Source organism: Salmo trutta, chromosome 4 (genome assembly GCF_901001165.1).
Source record: "Salmo trutta chromosome 4, fSalTru1.1, whole genome shotgun sequence".
NCBI lineage: Eukaryota > Metazoa > Chordata > Actinopteri > Salmoniformes > Salmonidae > Salmo > Salmo trutta.
The window spans coordinates 43,319,101-43,337,427 of record NC_042960.1 but is presented as its reverse complement, the minus strand read 5'-3'; the positions used below and the strand labels follow the sequence as shown (position 1 = coordinate 43,337,427).

General features: G+C 45.4%; 1 protein-coding gene across 5 annotated transcripts in view; it reads right to left on the bottom strand.

The window, feature by feature from the left end:
- LOC115192399 (palladin) overlaps nt 1–18,327 on the bottom strand; it is a 57,066-nt gene that overhangs the window by 29,802 nt on the left and 8,937 nt on the right. For 3 of the 5 annotated variants that reach the window (XM_029750864.1, XM_029750868.1, XM_029750865.1), the window contains one exon: nt 14,189–14,224. The exons of the other annotated variants lie outside the window; for them this stretch is intronic. In XM_029750864.1, coding sequence (XP_029606724.1) covers nt 14,189–14,224 — 36 coding nt within the window. The remainder of the gene's footprint in view (nt 1–14,188; nt 14,225–18,327) is intronic. 5 annotated transcript variants of the gene reach the window in all.

Genomic DNA, 18,327 nt, shown 5'->3' with positions numbered 1-18,327 from the left:
GGTGATGGCTTTGTTATGGAAGGTTTGGGAATCACTTCCTTTTAGGTGGTTGTAGAATTGAACGCCTCTTTTCTGGATTTTGACAATTAGCGGGTATCGACCTAATTCTGCTCTGCATGCATTATTTGACTACCAGAATCCAGTGGGTTCTGGTAGTCTTAATAGTTGATTTTAAGATTTTATTTGATCATGTATATGTTTTTGTTCTTTGTTATAGGGCAAAAAAGATTGGAGAAGTGGTTTACCCATACGTCTCTATTTTGGATAGACAACTCTTTGTGTTGTTGTTTGTTTAGTGTTTTCCAATTTTCCCAGAAGGGGTTAGAGTCTATGGATTCTGCAATTACATTGAGCTGATTTCTGTTCCTTCTTTTTCCGTGGTGTATTTCTGTATTGTTTTAGGGATTCACCATAGTGAAGGCGAAGACTCAGGTTTTCTGGGTCTCTATGTTTTTGGTTGGATAGGTTTCTCAATTTCTTTCTTAGGTTTTTGCATTCTTCATCAAATCTTTTTGTCATTGTTGTTAATTTTCTTCCGTTTTATGTTAAATATTTTTAGATTTGATAGGGAAGCTGAGAGGTCAAATATACTGTTTAGGTTTTCTACTGACAAGTTTACACCTTCACTACTACAGTGAAGCTTTTTGTCCGGGAAGTTGTCTAAAAGGGATGGAATTTGTTATTGCCTAATTGTTTTTTGGTAGGTTTCCACAGTACTTTCCTTCCATCTATAGCATTCCTTAATATTATTCAGACCCTTTGGCTTTGATGCCTCATGATTGAGTACTGCTCTGTTCAAGTAGACTGTGATTCTGCTGTGATCTGATAGGGGTGTCAGTGGGCTGACTGTGAACGCTCTGAGAGACTCTGGGTTGAGATCAATGATAAAGTAGTCTTCAGTACTACTGCCAAGAGATGAGCTATAGGTGTACCTACCATAGGAGTCCCCTCGAAGCCTACCATTGACTATGTTCATACCCAGCGTGCCACAGAGCTGCAGGAGTTTTTGTTATGTTGTCGTAGTTGTGCCTAGGGGGTTATATAGGGGAGGGAATGCTGGGCAGGTAGGTGTTTGTCCCCCTGTATGCTGAGGGTATCAGGTTCTTGTCCAGTTCTGGCATTTAGGTCGCCACAGACTAGTACATGTCCCTGGGCCTGGACATGATTGATTTCCCCCTCCAGGATGGAGAAGCTGTCTTCAATAAAGTATGGGGATTCTAGTGGGGGGATATAGGATATAGGTAGCACATAGGACATTTTTCTCTGTTAAGATCATTTCCTTTAGAATTTTTAGCCAAATGTAAAATGTTCCTGTTTTGATTAATTTAATAGAGTGAGTTAGGTCTGCTTTATACCAATTTAGCATACCCCCTTAGTCCCTTCCCTGTTTCACACCTGGTAGTTTGGTGGATGGGACTACCAGCTCTCTGTAACCTAGAGGGCAACCAGTGGGTCCATCTCCTCTACGCCATGTTTCTTGTAGGATGACAATGTCTGTATTTCTGATTTCTTTGGTGAAGTCCAGGTTCCTGCTCTTTAGGCCAAAGGCAGGTGACCTCAGGCCTTGGATATTCCAGGATGAGATAGTGAAGGCTTTGTGTTCCATAAAGAGTCCAATGTTGTTAGTCGTGTAGTTTGGCGAGCAGAGCCTGCTGTGTGAGCAGAGCCTGCTGAGCATCTGGTACACGCCATTGCCTTGGGCTAGTGTAAGAGTGGGGGTTGGGCCTGTTTGCCTGCTCACGGCCTGGGCGTATATGTGTGACTTTCATGTTGAGGGCCTCTTTGCGGGAATGGGGGGCATGGGGTGGGCAGGAGGGGCATAGGTCGGATCTGAGTGGGCCTAAATGGGGTGTGGGCATGTTTGACTTGGGGGGGTGTTGATTGGTTGGGGTGGGGGTGTGGATGTGGCTAGTGGTGCTGTGGTGTGGATGTAGGTCCTCTCTGTGTAGGTCCGGGGGGGGGCGAGGTGGGCGAGTGTCTCTCTGGACTGGGCGGGGTGTCTGTTGATCTGTTGCTCCTGTGTGAGGTGTTGGAGCTGCGGTTGAGGGCGATGTCCTTTAGGGTCCGGGCGAAGGTGGGCACCGCTGCCTTGTATTGGTGGACCTGGTCGTAAAAGCTGTTCAAATCCAGGGTGGAGTGGTGGGCCAGGTAGACTTTTGGCTTTGAGGCACAGTCACGGGAAATACTTGCGTTTACCTTGTGTATGGTAGCAGGGTGGCAGTATTTTTTTGGTAGCAGGGTGGAGCTAACCACTTGTGTGTTGGAGAAAGTAGAAGAAGCTTTTTCAATCACTCCCTTGAGTGCTGTGGCCACCCTTTCGTGCTGTGTTCTCAGCTCGTTTGTGCCTGTGTGTATTGTTATGTGGCTGGGTGACCTTAGTTGTTCCTCAGACAGAAGGCTTAGGACGTGCTGGGTGTTTGGACACCAGAGTTTAGACATTGTGTTTGGGAAAAAGTTCATTTTCTTGTATATATTTCCTGTTTGAGTCCATAAGAAGTACAATCTGTGGCTTGTGTATGTCCTCAGTGGGTGTGTGGGGGTTGTCAGGAGGGCTATCAGGGTGGCTGATAGGGGAGGTGTTCAGATCCCCTGGGCTTGGGGTTCTTCATTTGTCTGTCCTGCTGTGATGTCGAGACTTTGGTCAGTGTGAGGTGGGCTGTTCTGCTGGCTTCTCTGCGGGGGTGGCCAGCTATCTAATGGGTTGTTCTCTGTCACACTTCATTGTTCTCACCTTCTACTCCAGCACTCTGATCCTCTCCTGTTGATGTTGTCTCACCACAGTCCAGAATGTAGATATGTCTCTCTCCACCCTCAGCTCTGGTTGGGGGAGGTATTGTTGAGCTGGACTATGTTGTGTGCTGACTGGAGTGTGTTCACCTGCAGTTCCAACTCCACCTGCCTTATCCTTCATTGCAATGAGGGAGTAGTACTGGGAGGTAGACTTTCCGCTTGGGGTTGCTCGTCTGTGGGGTTGTATAATGAAGAGGTCTGGTCTGACCCGCTCGGGGTGGGGGTATCTTTCTCAAGTGAGACCTTATCCTACTGACCTCTCTCCACGATTATGTGAAAGTACAGCTGAAACGGTTTTGGGTTGTCCTGTACCATTACTGTTCCAGACTTGTACAGGTTGACATTGAGTCCTCATTCTCTAGTATCCTGAGTTTCCACCCATCGCTAACCCCCCCCCCCCTTCCCCCTAACAGAGGGGTACATGTGTTTATATAGCACTGCGCCATGCCAGGGGATGGTCTGTGTGGAAGATTAAGCTGCTTATGTTCCCATTTTGCTAATAGTCAGCAAAAAGTGTCTCTTGATTTTCCATAAGGAGCTTATTTTTGTACTCTTTTCATGCCTTCTCATTTTTTTACATCCAGAGGGTACTGTATTGTAATGACCTCTGAACAGCGGAAGGGGGCTTCAAAGGCCTCTGGATTTGGGTGGGGTAGGCTGTGAAACTCTCCTGCCATTGTTGGGCTCAAGGGCTTTGATACCTCTCACTAAACACCTCAGTGCTAATTGAAGTTGCAGTCAGATCTGTTTTGTCCTAGCAAGCTTGGTAGCCTTAACTTAGCATTAACATTAAGTCCTTATAAAGTAAATATATCATTGTAATGTATTTTTCTTCTTGGCTTTAAAAGTAGCTTCAGACTTAAACATTACTCACTCAGTTCCAGGTTGGATGGTGTTTTCAGGTTTCTGTTGTTTGTTTCCCAGAGCATTTGCTGTACAGTAGCTTGGAAATAAGAATCTTTGGTAGTAGGAATCCTTCCATGTAATTTTGTCCAAAATCAGGTTGCAGGTTTGGAGTTTTGATTTGGAGTGAAGGTTATGTTGTGGAGGGTAGTATCCTGTATTTGTCCTTCCCGAAAAATCCAAGTTTATCTAACTCTAAATCTATCTTTTTATAAAAACATGCTGAGAAACGCGGGAGCTCATCTGCTCTCACTCTCTCCCTCTCTCTTCTCTCTTTCACCCCCTCTCTCTCTCTCTCCCCCTCTCTCTCATACCACTCTCTCTCCCTCTCTCTTCTCTCTTTCACCCCCTCTCTCTCTCTCTCCCCCTCTCTCTCATACCACTCTCTCTCACCACTCTCTTCTCTCTTTCACCCCCCTCTCTCTCTCTCCCCCCCTCTCTCTCATACCACTCTCTCTCACCACTCTCTTCTCTCTCTCACCCCCTCTCTCTCATACCACTCTCTCTCACCACTCTCTTCTCTCTTTCACCCCCCTCTCTCTCTCTCCCCCCTATCTCTCATACCACTCTCTCTCACCACTCTCTTCTCTCTTTCACCCCCCTCTCTCTCTCTCCCCCTCTCTCTCATACCACTCTCTCTCACCACTCTCTTCTCTCTCTCACCCCCTCCATCTCTCTCTCTCAGCACCCTCTCTCACGACTCTCTCACTCTCTATCACCACTCTCTCTCACCACTCTCTCGCTCTCCTCTCTCTCCACTGTCTCTCTCTCACCACTGTCTCTCTCTCACCACTCTCTCTCTCACCACTCTCTCACCACTCTCTCTTCTCTCTCTCTCTCTCTCTCTCTCTCTCTCTCTCTCTCTGCTCACCCTTATCCCTTTCTTCCATGCCCCTGCTGTATTGTAAAGGCCAGCTCTAACCAATCAATCAATCAAATGTATTTATAAAGCACTTTTTACATCAGCCGATGTCACAAAGTGCTGTACAGAAACCCAGCCTAAAACCTCAAACAGCAAACAATGCAGATGTAGCAGCACAGTAGCTAGGAAAAACTCCCTAGAAAGGCAGGAACCTAGGAAGAAACCTAGAGAGGAACCAGGTTATGAGGGGTGGCCAGTCCTCTTCTGGCTGTACCGGGTGGAGATTATAACAGTACATGGCCAAGATATTCAAACGTTCATAGATGACCAGCAGGGTCAAATAATAATAATCACAGTGGTTGTAGAGGGTGCAACAGGTCAGCACCTCAGGAGTAAATGTCAGTTGGCTTTTCATAGCAACTATCTAACAAATATCTTCCTTATTTGGAAACCTGCTCCATTCCCTGCAGATCACTCTAACCCAACCGGCCAATCCAGTGTCAAGCCACAGCTCTTTCAGCCAATCCTGCTGCTCGCCATGTCCTTTTAAGGACTGCCCACCTCAGGGGAAGTCTGGGGGTTGTTGAGGAACGATCTGCCTCCCTGCTTTCTATACTTAGTATCCTCTACTTTACCTCATTCTTTATCTTTCAAGAAAACTCTCTCTCTCTGGCTAGTTCTTTTTGTAGACACCCATTCACACTCCAGGTTCACATTTAGAGCAACAAATGTAACCACTCAGATAGCTGATAAACAACAACAGTCTCACTTTGGGTTTTTTAACAACATTGGCATGACATTAATGAAATACCTCAAGTTGCAAATGAAGGTCAGGACTGTCCTGAGCTTGCCAGGTAGCTGATAATGAAGAAACAGAGTGTTCTGTGTATAAACTCAGTTCCATATGTGCCTCTTTAACATACATGTTTCCCAGCTTTCCATAAAACCACACACAAAGCCCCTACAAGAAAGTGATTGTTAATACAGCATTAGAGAGTTAATGAGTTACACCTCATAAACACAAGGCCTCTGCTGTGAGTACAGCTCTGAGTCACAGCACAGATATGTGACAAAGCCCAGCAGCCAGCGCAACAGCGCAACACAACCACAACCATAGAGCAGTACGGTCCCACAAACACGACCCTGAATGTAACACAACCACAACCATAGAGCAGTACGGTCCCACAAACACGACCCTGAATGTAACACAACCACAACCATAGAGCAGTACGGTCCCACAAACACGACCCTGAATGTAACACAACCACAACCATAGAGCAGTACGGTCCCACAAACACGACCCTGAATGTAACACAACCACAACCATAGAGCAGTACGGTCCCACAAACACAACGATAGAGCAGTACGGTCCCACAAACACAACCATAGAGCAGTACGGTCCCACAAACACAACCATAGAGCAGTACGGTCCCACAAACACAACCATAGAGCAGTACGGTCCCACAAACACGACCCTGAATGTAACACAACCACAACCATAGAGCAGTACGGTCCCACAAACACGACCCTGAATGTAACACAACCACAACCATAGAGCAGTACGGTCCCACAAACACGACCCTGAATGTAACACAACCACAACCATAGAGCAGTACGGTCCCACAAACACAACGATAGAGCAGTACGGTCCCACAAACACAACCATAGAGCAGTACGGTCCCACAAACACAACCATAGAGCAGTACGGTCCCACAAACACAACCATAGAGCAGTACGGTCCCACAAACACGACCCTGAATGTAACACAACCACAACCATAGAGCAGTACGGTCCCACAAACACGACCCTGAATGTAACACAACCACAACCATAGAGCAGTACGGTCCCACAAACACGACCCTGAATGTAACACAACCGCAACCATAGAGCAGTACGGTCCCACAACCACGACCCTGAATGTAACACAACCACAACCATAGAGCAGTACGGTCCCACAACCACGACCCTGAATGTAACACAACCACAACCATAGAGCAGTACGGTCCCACAAACACGACCCTAAATGTAACACAACCACAACCATAGAGCAGTACGGTCCCACAAACACGACCCTGAATGTAACACAACCACAACCGTAGAGCAGTACGGTCCCACAAACACGACCCTGAATGTAACACAACCACAACCATAGAGCAGTACGGTCCCACAACCACGACCCTGAATGTAACACAACCACAACCATAGAGCAGTACGGTCCCACAAACACGACCCTGAATGTAACACAAACAAAGACGCAAGACAAAGAGCAATAGGGCACACAGACACAACCCCGAACGCAAGAGGTCGCAAGATCAACACAAAGCTCTGAATTTGACAGGCACGAACCATAGCTTCAACAACACCACATATGTATATTAAACATGTTGTTTAAGTATACTGTATAAGCACAGTTGGAGAAGTAATGAACATTCCAAAGCATCAAAATCCAATCTGAGATGAACTCTTGAGTACAAAACAACAAACCGTATCCAGGCACCTCTGTAAACAGTTTATGTGTATTTGTGTATGTGTGTGAGTGAGAAATAGTGCCGGGGAAGAGCGGTTTGTAACCAAACGGGTCGAGCATGGCCTTCAGTTTGTTCCAGTTATCCACTGTTACCCTGACGATGATGACCTCAGGCTGAGGAGTGGAACACAATCATTTAATCTCTGTGGTATGACAATTATGCAGCCGGCATGGGTTTGAATGGCACTGGGTCAATCCATAAGCAATATATAGCAAATGAAAGGGGATTAGGAGCTTCCTCATCTCTACCACTCTGAAGGCTTAACACACATACACACATGGTGTCACCTACAGCCAAGCAGGCTGTTGTTCTAAGCTCCTGCATGTTTGGGATTGTTAGCCCAGTGTGTGTGCGTGTCACACATTTTAGTCAGGAATGGGAGTTCCCCGAAGCCTTGAGGGGGAGGGTTACCACATGGTGAGGTTGTGACCCCATACGCAGCCATTTACTAGCAGCATTTTAACACATAATAGTCACCTTTGACCTCTGACCCCTAAAAGATAATTGTTGTACCCTGTCTGCCATGTGGCTCCAGCAGAGCCGACACCTTTCACTTCCTGCTCCCTGGACACAAAAGGACAGAACATGACTTTGTATTGTTCTGTGATTTCAGCTGTTTACAAAACCAAATACTCTCTCTCTCCCTCTCCCTCTCTCCCTCTCTCTCTCGTTGTGACTCAGTGTGCTTGTGGTAGGTCTCTCAGGGTGGAGGCTGTGACAGATCAGTCTGGAACAGTGAGGATTAACACAGCTGTCTGAACACGATGACCCTCTCACCCTAACCCTGCAGGGGTTCCGAGAGGCACCACAGCATCACTTCCTCGTCACCGTGACGACAGACCCACTTTGCCACATCATGATCTCATGATCAACAGCCTGTTTATAGACTCACCAGAAGGAACTCAACTTGAACCAGAACTCAACCACATTTCAAGTAGTCCCCAATCAAGGACTGCGTTGTGAAGGTTAATGGTTTTGTTATGTAATGTTTTTAAGTTTAGATTGTGAGCGGGTTATGACAAGGCAAAGTTGAGGTCGTGTAAACTGCTGATCTGTGCTTGACTCCTCTGCTTTTCACGATCTGTAATCCTCACATAATCTGGAGCAATCAGGAAGATGGAGCCAGGTGGAGATTCTCACAGAGGGTTTGCCAGCGAGGGCTCAGCGGTAGATGAAAAGAAGGTTGTTTCTAAAATGGATACGTGCAAGATAACTATTTCAACTGTCATGTTTTGATTCCCTGTCTTACGAAACAGTGATTAAGATATCAAATGTTTGCAGGGTAATTGCTGCTTGTGTGTTTGACGACGCCCACCCATAGATTATATCCCAACCCATAATCTAATGTTGTGCGACCGTGATCACTGTCAGTACTACAGTCACACCTCACCGTGCCTCATTCACTTGACTCTTCGCTATGATCCTCTCCTCGAAAACCTCACATGACATGGGTTTGGACTTTCCCTTCAGAGGCTGCCGCTTGAAAAGAATGTCCTTGGTGTTTCTGTACAAATACGTACTGTGTCATTATCTTCTGTAGACTTTGTTGGCATGTGAAAATAGTCAATGTTGACAGTAATCGACAGCGCGGGAGTTAAGAAATTAGACGTGCCACACGGAATGTCAGGGAAAATCTGAGACAACAGCTCCGCTAACTGACTCTCTGAATGCCTCTGCCACACAGTGCTTTCAGCTCTTACTAGCAAGGATATGACATGATCCATAGTGAATGCAAACAGTTCATGTGAAATTTCACACCGTAGCATGTATTAATACTAGAAAGTTGATACCAGACACCAATACCACTCACACTCCATCCGTCACAATGTACAGTACACATGCGACACACACACACACGCACGCACGCACACACACACACACACACACACACACACACACACATACACACACACGCACACACACACATACACACACACACAGAGCAGATTGACAACTTCCAGATCAGTCCAGTGCGTGTGTGTGTGGCTTTATACGTGGTCACGTGTCCCTTTAGACCCCTGGTGAGTCTGAATCATAAACCAGGACTAAGCATACAAACTCTCTACAAAATTGCAGCCCTGGTACCTCAAACTGATATCATAGCTCCCAGCTAAGTGATTTATGACCTGCCTCATGGCATAGCTACATACCCAACATTTACAGCTTAATACATACCCTTATACACTGCCGCAAGCCCTTAAGACCCAAAACCGCCTCTCTCTCTCTCTGACTGACTCTCTCTCGCTCTCATTCAAGGGGCTTTATTAGCATGGGAAACACATGTTAACATTGCCAAAGCAAGTGAAGTAGTTAATATACAAAAGTGAAATAAACAATAAAAATGAACAGTAAACATTACACTCACAGAAGTTCCAAAAGAATAAAGACATTTCAAATGTCATATTATGCCTACATACAGTGTTGTAACGATGTACAAATAGTTAAAGTACAAAAGGGAAAATAAATATGGGTTGTATTTACAATGGTGTTTGTTCTTCACTGGTTGACCTTTTCTTGTGGCAACAGGTCACAAATCTTGCTGCTGTGATGGCACACTGTGGTATTTCACCCAGTAGATATGGGAGTTTATCGAAATCTGTTTAATCTGAGGGAAATATGTGTCTCTAATATGGTCATACATTTGGCAGGAGGTTAGGAAGTGCAGCTCAGTTTTCACCTCATTTTGTGGGCAGTGTGCACAGAGCCTGTCTTCTCTTGAGAGTCAGGTCTGCCTACGGCGGCCTTTCTCAATAGCAAGGCTATGCTCACTGAGTCTGTACATAGTCAAAGCTTTCCTTAAGTTTGGGTCAGTCACAGTGGTCAGGTATTCTGCCACTGTGTATTCTCTGTTTAGGGCCAAATAGCATTCTAGTTTGCTCTGTTTTTTTGTTAATTATTTTCAATGAGTCAAGTAATTATCTTTTTGTTTTCTCATGATTTGGTTGGGTCTAATTGTGTTTCTGTCCTGGGGCTCTGTGGGGTGTGTTTGTGAACAGAGCCCCAGGACCAGCTTGCTTAGGGGACTCATCTCCAGGTGCATCTCTCTGTAGGTGATGGCTTTGTTATGGAAGGTTTGGGAATCACTTCCTTTTAAGTGGTTGTAGAATTTAACGGCTCTTTTCTGGATTTTGATAATTAGCGGGTATCAGCCTAATTCTGCTCTGCATGCATTATTTGGTGTTCTACATTGTACACAGATGATATTTTTGCAGAATTCTGCATGCAGTCTCAATTTTGTATTTGTCCCATTTTGTAAATTCTTGGTTGGTGAGCGAACCCCAGACCTCACAACCATAAAGGGCAATGGGTTCTGTAACTGATTCACGTATTTTTAGCCAGATCCTAATTGGTATGTCGAATTTTATGTTCCTTTTGATGGCATAGAAGGCCCTTCTTGTCTCTCAGTTCGTTCACAGGTTTGTGGAAGTTACCTGTGGCGCTGATGTTTAGGCCAAGGTATGTATAGTTATTTGTGTGCTCTAGGGCAACGGTGTCTAGATGGAATTTGTATTTGTGGTCCTGCAACTGGACCTTTTTTGGAACACCATTATTTTGGTCTTATTGAGATTTACTGTCAGGGCCCAGTTGTGGCAGAATCTGTGCAGAAGATCTAGGTGTTGCCGTAGTCCCTCCTTGGTTGGTGACAGAAGCACCAGATCCTCAGCAAACAGTAGACATTTGACTTCAGATTCTAGTAGGGTGAGGCCGGGAGCTGCAGACTTTCTAATGCCCTCGCCAATTCGTTGATATATATGTTGAAGAGGGTGGGACTTAAGCTGCCTCCCTGTCTCACCCCAAGGCCCTGTAGGAAGAAATGTGTGTTTTTTGCCTATTTTAACCGCACACTTGTTGTTTGTGTACATGGATTTTATAATGTTGTATGTTTTTCCCCCAACACCACTTTCCATCAATTTGTATAGCAGACCCTCATGCCTAATTGAGTCAAAGGCTTTTTTGAAATCAACAAAGCATGAGAAGACTTTGCCTTTGTTTTGGTTTGTTTGTTTGTCAATTAGGGTGTGCAGGGTGAATACATGGTCTGTCATACGATAATTTGGTAAAAAGCCAATTTGACATTTGGTCAGTACATTGTTTTCACTGAGGAAATGTATGAGTCTGCTGTTAATGATAATGCAGAGGATTTTCCCAAGGTTGCTGTTGACGCATATCCCACAGTAGTAATTGGGGTCAAATTTGTCTCCACTTTTGAGGATTGGGGTGATCAGTCCTTGGTTCCAAATATTGGGGAAGATGCCAGAGCTAAGAATGATGTTAAAGAGCTTTAGTATAGCCAATTGGAATTTGTGGTCTGTATATTTGATAATTTCACTGAGGATACCATCAACACCACAGGCCTTTTTGGGTTGGAGGGTTTTTATTTTGTCCTGTAGCTCATTCAAGGTAATTGGAGAATCCAGTGGGTTCTGGTAGTCTTTAATAGTTGATTCTAAGATTTGTATTTGATCTAATTTCTGGCGTGCTGTTCCTTCTTTTTCCGTGGTGTATTTCTGTATTGTTTTAGGGATTCACCATAGTGAAGGCGTAGGCTCAGGTTTTCTGGGTCTCTATGTTTTTGGTTGGATAGGTTTCTCAATTTCTTTCTTAGGTTTTTGCATTCTTCATCAAACCATTTGTCATTGTTGTTAATTTTCTTAGGTTGTCTGCTTGACATTTTTAGATTTAATAGGGAGAGGTCAAATATTCTGTTTAGGTTTTCTACTGCTAAGTTTACACCTTCACTATTACAGTAAAACATTTTGTCCAGGAAATTGTCTAGAAGTGATTGAATTTGTTGTTGCCTAATTGTTTTTTGGTAGATTTCCACACTACTTTACTTCCATCTATAGCATTTCTTAATATTATTCAAATCCTTTGGCTTTGATGACTCATGATTGAGCCTGTTCAAGTAGAGTGTGATTTTGCTGGGATTTGATAGGAGTGTCAGTGGACTGACTGTGAACTCTGGGTTGAGGTCAGTGATAAAGTAGTCTACAGTACTACTGCCAAGAGATGAGCTATAGGTGTACTTACCGTAGGAGTCCCCTCAAAGCCTACCGACAGAGCTGCAGGAGTTGTGACTATTTTTGTTGGTTATGTTGTCGCAGTTGTGTCTAGGGGGGCATATGGGGGAGGGGAATGATGTCACCTCCAGGTAGGTGTTTGTCCCCCTGTGTGCTGAGGGTGTCAGGTTCTTGTCCAGTTCTGGCATTTAGGTTGCCACAGACTAGTACATGTCCCTGAGTCTGGAAATTGTTGATCTCCCCTCTAGGATGGAGAAGCTGTCATTGGTAAAGTATGGAGATTCTAGTGGGGGGATATGGGTAGCACACAGGTGGATTATTTTCTGTTGGGATCATTTCCTTATTCATTTCTAGCCAGATGTAAAATGTTCCTGCTTTGACTAATTTAATAGAGTGGGTTAGGTCTGCTCCATACCAAATTAGCATACCCCCTGAGTCTCCTCCCTGTTTCACCTGGTAGTTTGGTGGATGGGACTACCAGCTCTCTGTAACCTAGAGGGCAAAAAGTGGGTTTGTCTCCTTTATACCATGTTTCTTGTAGGATGACAATGTCTGTATTTCCAATTTCTTAAAAAAGTCTGGGTTCCTGCTATTTAGGCCAATGGCAGATGACCTCAGACCTTGTATATTCCAGGACGAGATAGTAAAAGCTTTGTGTTCCATTGTGTCTAGTGTTGTTTTTGTGTGATTTAGTCTCTCTCTATCCCCCCTCTCCCTCCCTCTCTCAACACTAGGCCAATGTTCCGATCCTAACAGCCAACCTGTGGCCTCTCCCCTAAGAGCTTCCTCTGATTCTTCCACCAGGTCTGGCAACACCAGGAACATCAGCCATCAGAATCACACACTGACTGACTGACTGACTGACTGAATGACCCAACTCCCTCTTCCTTCAGTAAAGAACAGTCACAGTGCAGACAGACAGCAGGCGTGTTTTCCCAGATCAGGTCTCCTGCGGTCACCTTAGCCTGCCAAGTTATACAGCCACTTCCTCTCCACAGCCCAGCTCTGTTAATGCAGTTCTGAGATAGCATCGACAGGAGAGCTTTCAGTAACACTACTAATCAAGGTACCGTCCCACAGATCCATAGCTAAGAGATCAAGGCAATGTGGCACATTAATAACAGGTGTAGGCCTATGTAACGGTTGAGATGCATGGATGCAACAGTACTGTATGTCCTCTTAGGCCATCACTAAAACACATTTCTTCCCTCTGAATACAATACAGCCGTTGAAGCAGAACGAGACTGTAATCATGGTTGGTCCGGTCTATTGAAAACATCAGTCAAAACAGACACCTGTTTTGACATCAGTCAAAACAGACACCCAGGCACCTTATTGGCTGCAGTGAAATGAGAGCCATTGTATGATAGAGTTTCGTTTTACATAGAGAGATGTAGAGCCAAGACAGTAGGGTCATAGTTTCCATTCAGTCCCCATTGGATTTACGGCAATTTAGCAAAACTACTCAATCGCAAACTCAATTAAAGTTACATTGGAGTCCTCAAATCAAATCCAGCAAATATAAAAACGGACTTTTACACCAGAGGCAGTAAAAGTCACACAGCAAGATACTGTAGAACAGCCGCTTCAACATTGTGCAACAGCATGCCGTTTAAAAACCATGGAAAAAACTTTAAAGGTAACAGGAACGTGTGCAGGAGAACAAATGAGAGGCGGTGACCCCTGCCGTGAGGTCAGAGATTAAAGATCAAGAGTGGCCGGTGCCTAAGGCTTTATTTTGTCAGCCAACACTTCTACAGGTCACCAGGGGACAGAGAGGGATCTAACCTCGGGTACGGCACAACGCAGTACACTGTTCCACTGCACGCTTCACAGTGGGGGGGATGATTGTTTTAGGCAGCCTGTCCATGTCATTACTATGGAAAAACTCACTCAAGGAAGCAGCTTTACGGAGATCCTGCTATTTGCAGAAACTCAATCCGGGACACAGAGCGAAATATAGCAAAACAATGTAAATGTGCCAACACGGCATTCTGATCCCAGCATTACTCAAACAACAGGGCTCAGTTCACATCACACCCAGAGAGCCTCACCCAGACCAGACCAACTTTTCTGTTGTTTACCTGTCAGTTTCTGTCTCCTCCTCTATACCCGCCGCTCTGGAAGCATAGAGGACAAAGTCAACATTTAGTAAGAGTTAACCAAACAGGCATCCAAAAGGGGGATTCAGAAACTCAACGCAACAATGCACATGCGATGTGCAAAGCACAGAGCATGAGCCCCACATAACATTCATGCTTCACATGCGCCCAGTCTTAGGCCACATCACAAATACATCAGTCTCAGACCCCATCGCGACTATAACGTCCCTCCTCACTAATGCACAAGACCTATATCATGCCTGAACCACTAAATCAAATGAGCCAAGATCAGAAGCTTCATACAATTCCATCTATAGACAGACCTGACTGAGCAACAGCAAGTAGCAACGCGCATGCCCCGCCCACCTGTGGAGCGGTCTTTTTCAGCCATCTACTTCCTGTGTTTGAGGGTTGCAAAATCCACTTCAATCTCTCTGGATTAACTGCTTTCATTTGACTCCTAAGACCTCTATTATACTCTTGCCTGTTGTTTTCCCCCGTTAAGGTTACGACCGCGGAAATGTTTAATGACCTGTCAAACACACCCTGGTAATGGCTGAAATGGGCTCAATGGAATACGTTGTTTTACCTTCGTCTGGGATTTAACGCACCGTCTCGACATTTGCGTCACAAGAACGAGAACTTTATTTTGATGTGTGTTGATTTTTGGTGGAATTGAAAAAAGGTAGAATTTAATACAGTTGAAATGTTTACAAATTAGATGTGCTGAAATGAAAGCAACTCCCGAAAATGAACACTCTGATTATAGTGATTTTATGTCTGATCTCACAAACAAAAGTATGTGTAGATAGGTGTAATCTAGAGCCAGGCGTGTTGACTTTTAATCCAATTTTATCCTGTTATTTGTTTCAAGATGCTTTGTATTGTAGTCGCGACAGACAAAGATACTAGGCATGTTGTCAACCAGCACATCCAGGACATGAATAAGGTAAGTAACAACTGGCTTCCGTTTCCTGTGTAACATCAATATGAGTAACATCAATATTGCTACATGTTCTCTTTTTACAGCAAAAGCAGACTCTACCTAACTTTGGCTTGTAGTCCATGTCTGCAATAAACTGGAATGTGAACTGAATGTTTGTTTAATGTCTCTGATTGTCCATTACATTATTATTATTTTTACCTCCACACAAAGTCTTTCAGGTGTATAGATCTTCGGGTGGCCCTACGAGACCTTGTGTGGGGAGTGTTGACTACATCGGGAGGTGCTTGACCTGAGATGTTAGGATCTTCTTGTTGAGGTGCAGCGTCCACCTCTAGGTTGTGTTCAGCACCCTGCTGGGCGTCAGCTGGTGCTCTGTCAATTGGCTCTGTGCCAGGGTCTTCAACAGTGGGGAAATCCTCCTCTATTTCTCTGCTCTTCCTCAGGTGTCGCCTGTTCCTCCTGAAGACTTGTTCCTGTTCTGTCTTCACCTCGTAGGACCTTTGCTCCACAGGTCTGACTACTGTGGCCCTCTGCCACCACTGTTTCTGTCCTGTGAGTGGCTGAAATCTCACCCTGTCATCTCGTTGCAGCTCTGTGAGATCCTTAACAGAGGTGTCGTAGTACTTTGCCTGTCTCTGCTGTCTTTCTTTGAAGTTCTCCGGCTGACAGTTTGCCATCACCGGTCCCAGAAGATTTTCGCTCATTATAAGTAGTGTCTTTGTACGTCTTCCCATGAGCGCCATTGCAGGGCTGCTGTCTGTTCCTTGTGACAGGGTATTTCTGTGATGCAGCATGGCCAGGTATTAGTCAGCACCGGCTCTCTTTGCTTTTGCCATCAGTCTTTTGGCTGTTTTCACTGCCGATTCCACTTTCCCATTACTTTACGGGTATCCTGGAGACAATGTTTTGTGTGTAAAGTCCCAAGCCTTGCTGAAACTTCGGAACTTGTCTGAAGAGAACTAGGGACCATTGTCTGAGTAAAGGATGTCAGGTATCCCACAGCGTGCAAAGTGTGTCTTCAGTTTTTGAATGACCGTTTTCAACTGTGTGTTCTCCAAATGGTCCACTTCCCAGAAGTTGGAGAGATAATCAACTGTGACCATGTAATCTGTTGTTGAACTGGAACAGGTCAGTCCCTATTTTTTTCTCAGGGACGCTTTGATGCTTCGTGTGGCCTCAACGTCTCTTTCTGCTGCTTCACACACCTTGCAGTGCAGGTGCTACATTGTGTCATTGTAACGAATACTCAGTGAGAAAAAGATGTAGATTCACGCGCAGACCACGGCAGATGTTTATTAAGCCTTCGCAGAAGGCAGGAATCGTGGTCGCAGGCAATGGTCAAACACAGGTAGGCAGTCAAAAACAAGCAATCCCTCACAACCATACAAACAGAAAGAACTGAACTAAATAGGGAGTTGATGAGACCAGGTGAGAAACGAACACAGGTGAAATCAATGAACAAAAATGAAAGACAAGGCTACGTTCAAGAACACAAAGAAAAAGAACACAAGGTTGACTAAGAAAAGAAAAGCAGAACCTTACAGACATGTATGTTCTCAGCTGTGTATTCATGCCCGGCCAGTAGACACACTCGCGAGCTCTTCTCAGACATTCCTCGATTCCTATGTGTGAGGAATGGATTCTCTGCATTTTCTCCACCTCTGAAGATAACTAAATTTTGCACACTCAGCTCATCTCTGTTGTGAAAATACATGGCTACTTCCAAGGGTACATGTTCTTTCACTTCAGGCCACCCCTGCAGGATCATATATTTCAGTGTCTGGAGCTCCCGGTCCAGCTCAGTGGCTCTCTGGATGGCCTTTAGTCTCTCGCTTGACACAGGGAGGTAGTGCATCATATTGATTGATTCCACTTGGACCTCCACAGGGCCTCTGTTGTCTTGTTCTGTGAGGTACGCCCTGCTCAGGGTGTCGGCCAGCACCACATGCTTTCCAGGAACGTATCGGAGACCGACCTCGTAGTTTTGGAGTCTCATGAGCATGCGTTGTAGTCTTTTTGGTGCGCTGAGGAGAGGCTTTGTCATGATGCTCTCTAGAGGCTTGTGATCTGACTGCACTTCCACAGTTCGTCCATATGTGAATTGGTGGAACCTCTTCATGCCAAACACCACTGCAAGCAGCTCCTTCTCGATCTGTGCATACCCTTTTTCAGTCTCTGTCAGGGCTCTGCTGGCGTATGCTATTGGTTGTCCTCTCTGCATCAAGGCTGCTCCTAACCCACTCTTTGATGCATCACATTGTAGTACACGCTGCTCTGTTGGGTTGTAGGATTTCAGCACAGGGGTCTGTGCAATGGTATCCCTGATTTTATTGAAAGCATGCTCATGTCTCTCTGACCACTCCCACAGTGAGTCCTTGTGTGTTAGCTGTCGCAGTGGCTCGTAGAGCTCCGTGGTGTGGCTGTAGAACTTGGCTAGGTATTTGACCATGCCCAGGAAGCGCTGCACCCCCTGCACATCTGTAGGCCTAGGAATCTATCTGATGGCTGTCACTTTTCCTGGGTCCACTTTCAACCCCTCTGATGTTAGCAGGTGGCCAATGTAAGGCACTTCCTTCTGCCTGAGCTGCAGCTTCTCCGGATTCAGCTTGATATTGAGCTTCCTGCATCTGTCCAGGAGCATTCTCAGGTTTTTGTCATGGTCCAGACTCACTGCTTAATTGTTGTCTCCTTCTCCCACAATCAGGATGTCATCTGCATTGATTTTGACTCCTGGAAGACCTTACATTGCCTGGTTCAACTTTCTCTGAAAGGTCTCTGGGGCTGGACTGATTCCCATTGGCATGCGCAGCCACCTGTAGAGTTCCATGGGAGTAGAGAACGTGGTGAGATAGCTGGATTCCTCCTCCAGTTCCACAGTAGTGGGAAGTGGGTAATGGCTCCTCTTGAGTGCCTTGTTGAGAGGTTTTGGATCAAGACACACTCTTTGTTACCCAGACGTTTTCTTCACTACGATCAGGCTGATAATCCAGTCTGTGCTTTTTCAACTGCATTTATCATCCTTCTTTTCTCTAGACCACCGCGCTCCTCTTTGAGTGGTTTATATAGTCCCACTGTCACTCTTCTCTTTGGCAGCTGGACGGGCTCCACTCGCTCATCCACTTCCAGCTTCAGTTTGCCGGGGAAGCATCCATCTCCCTGGAATACATCAGAGTAG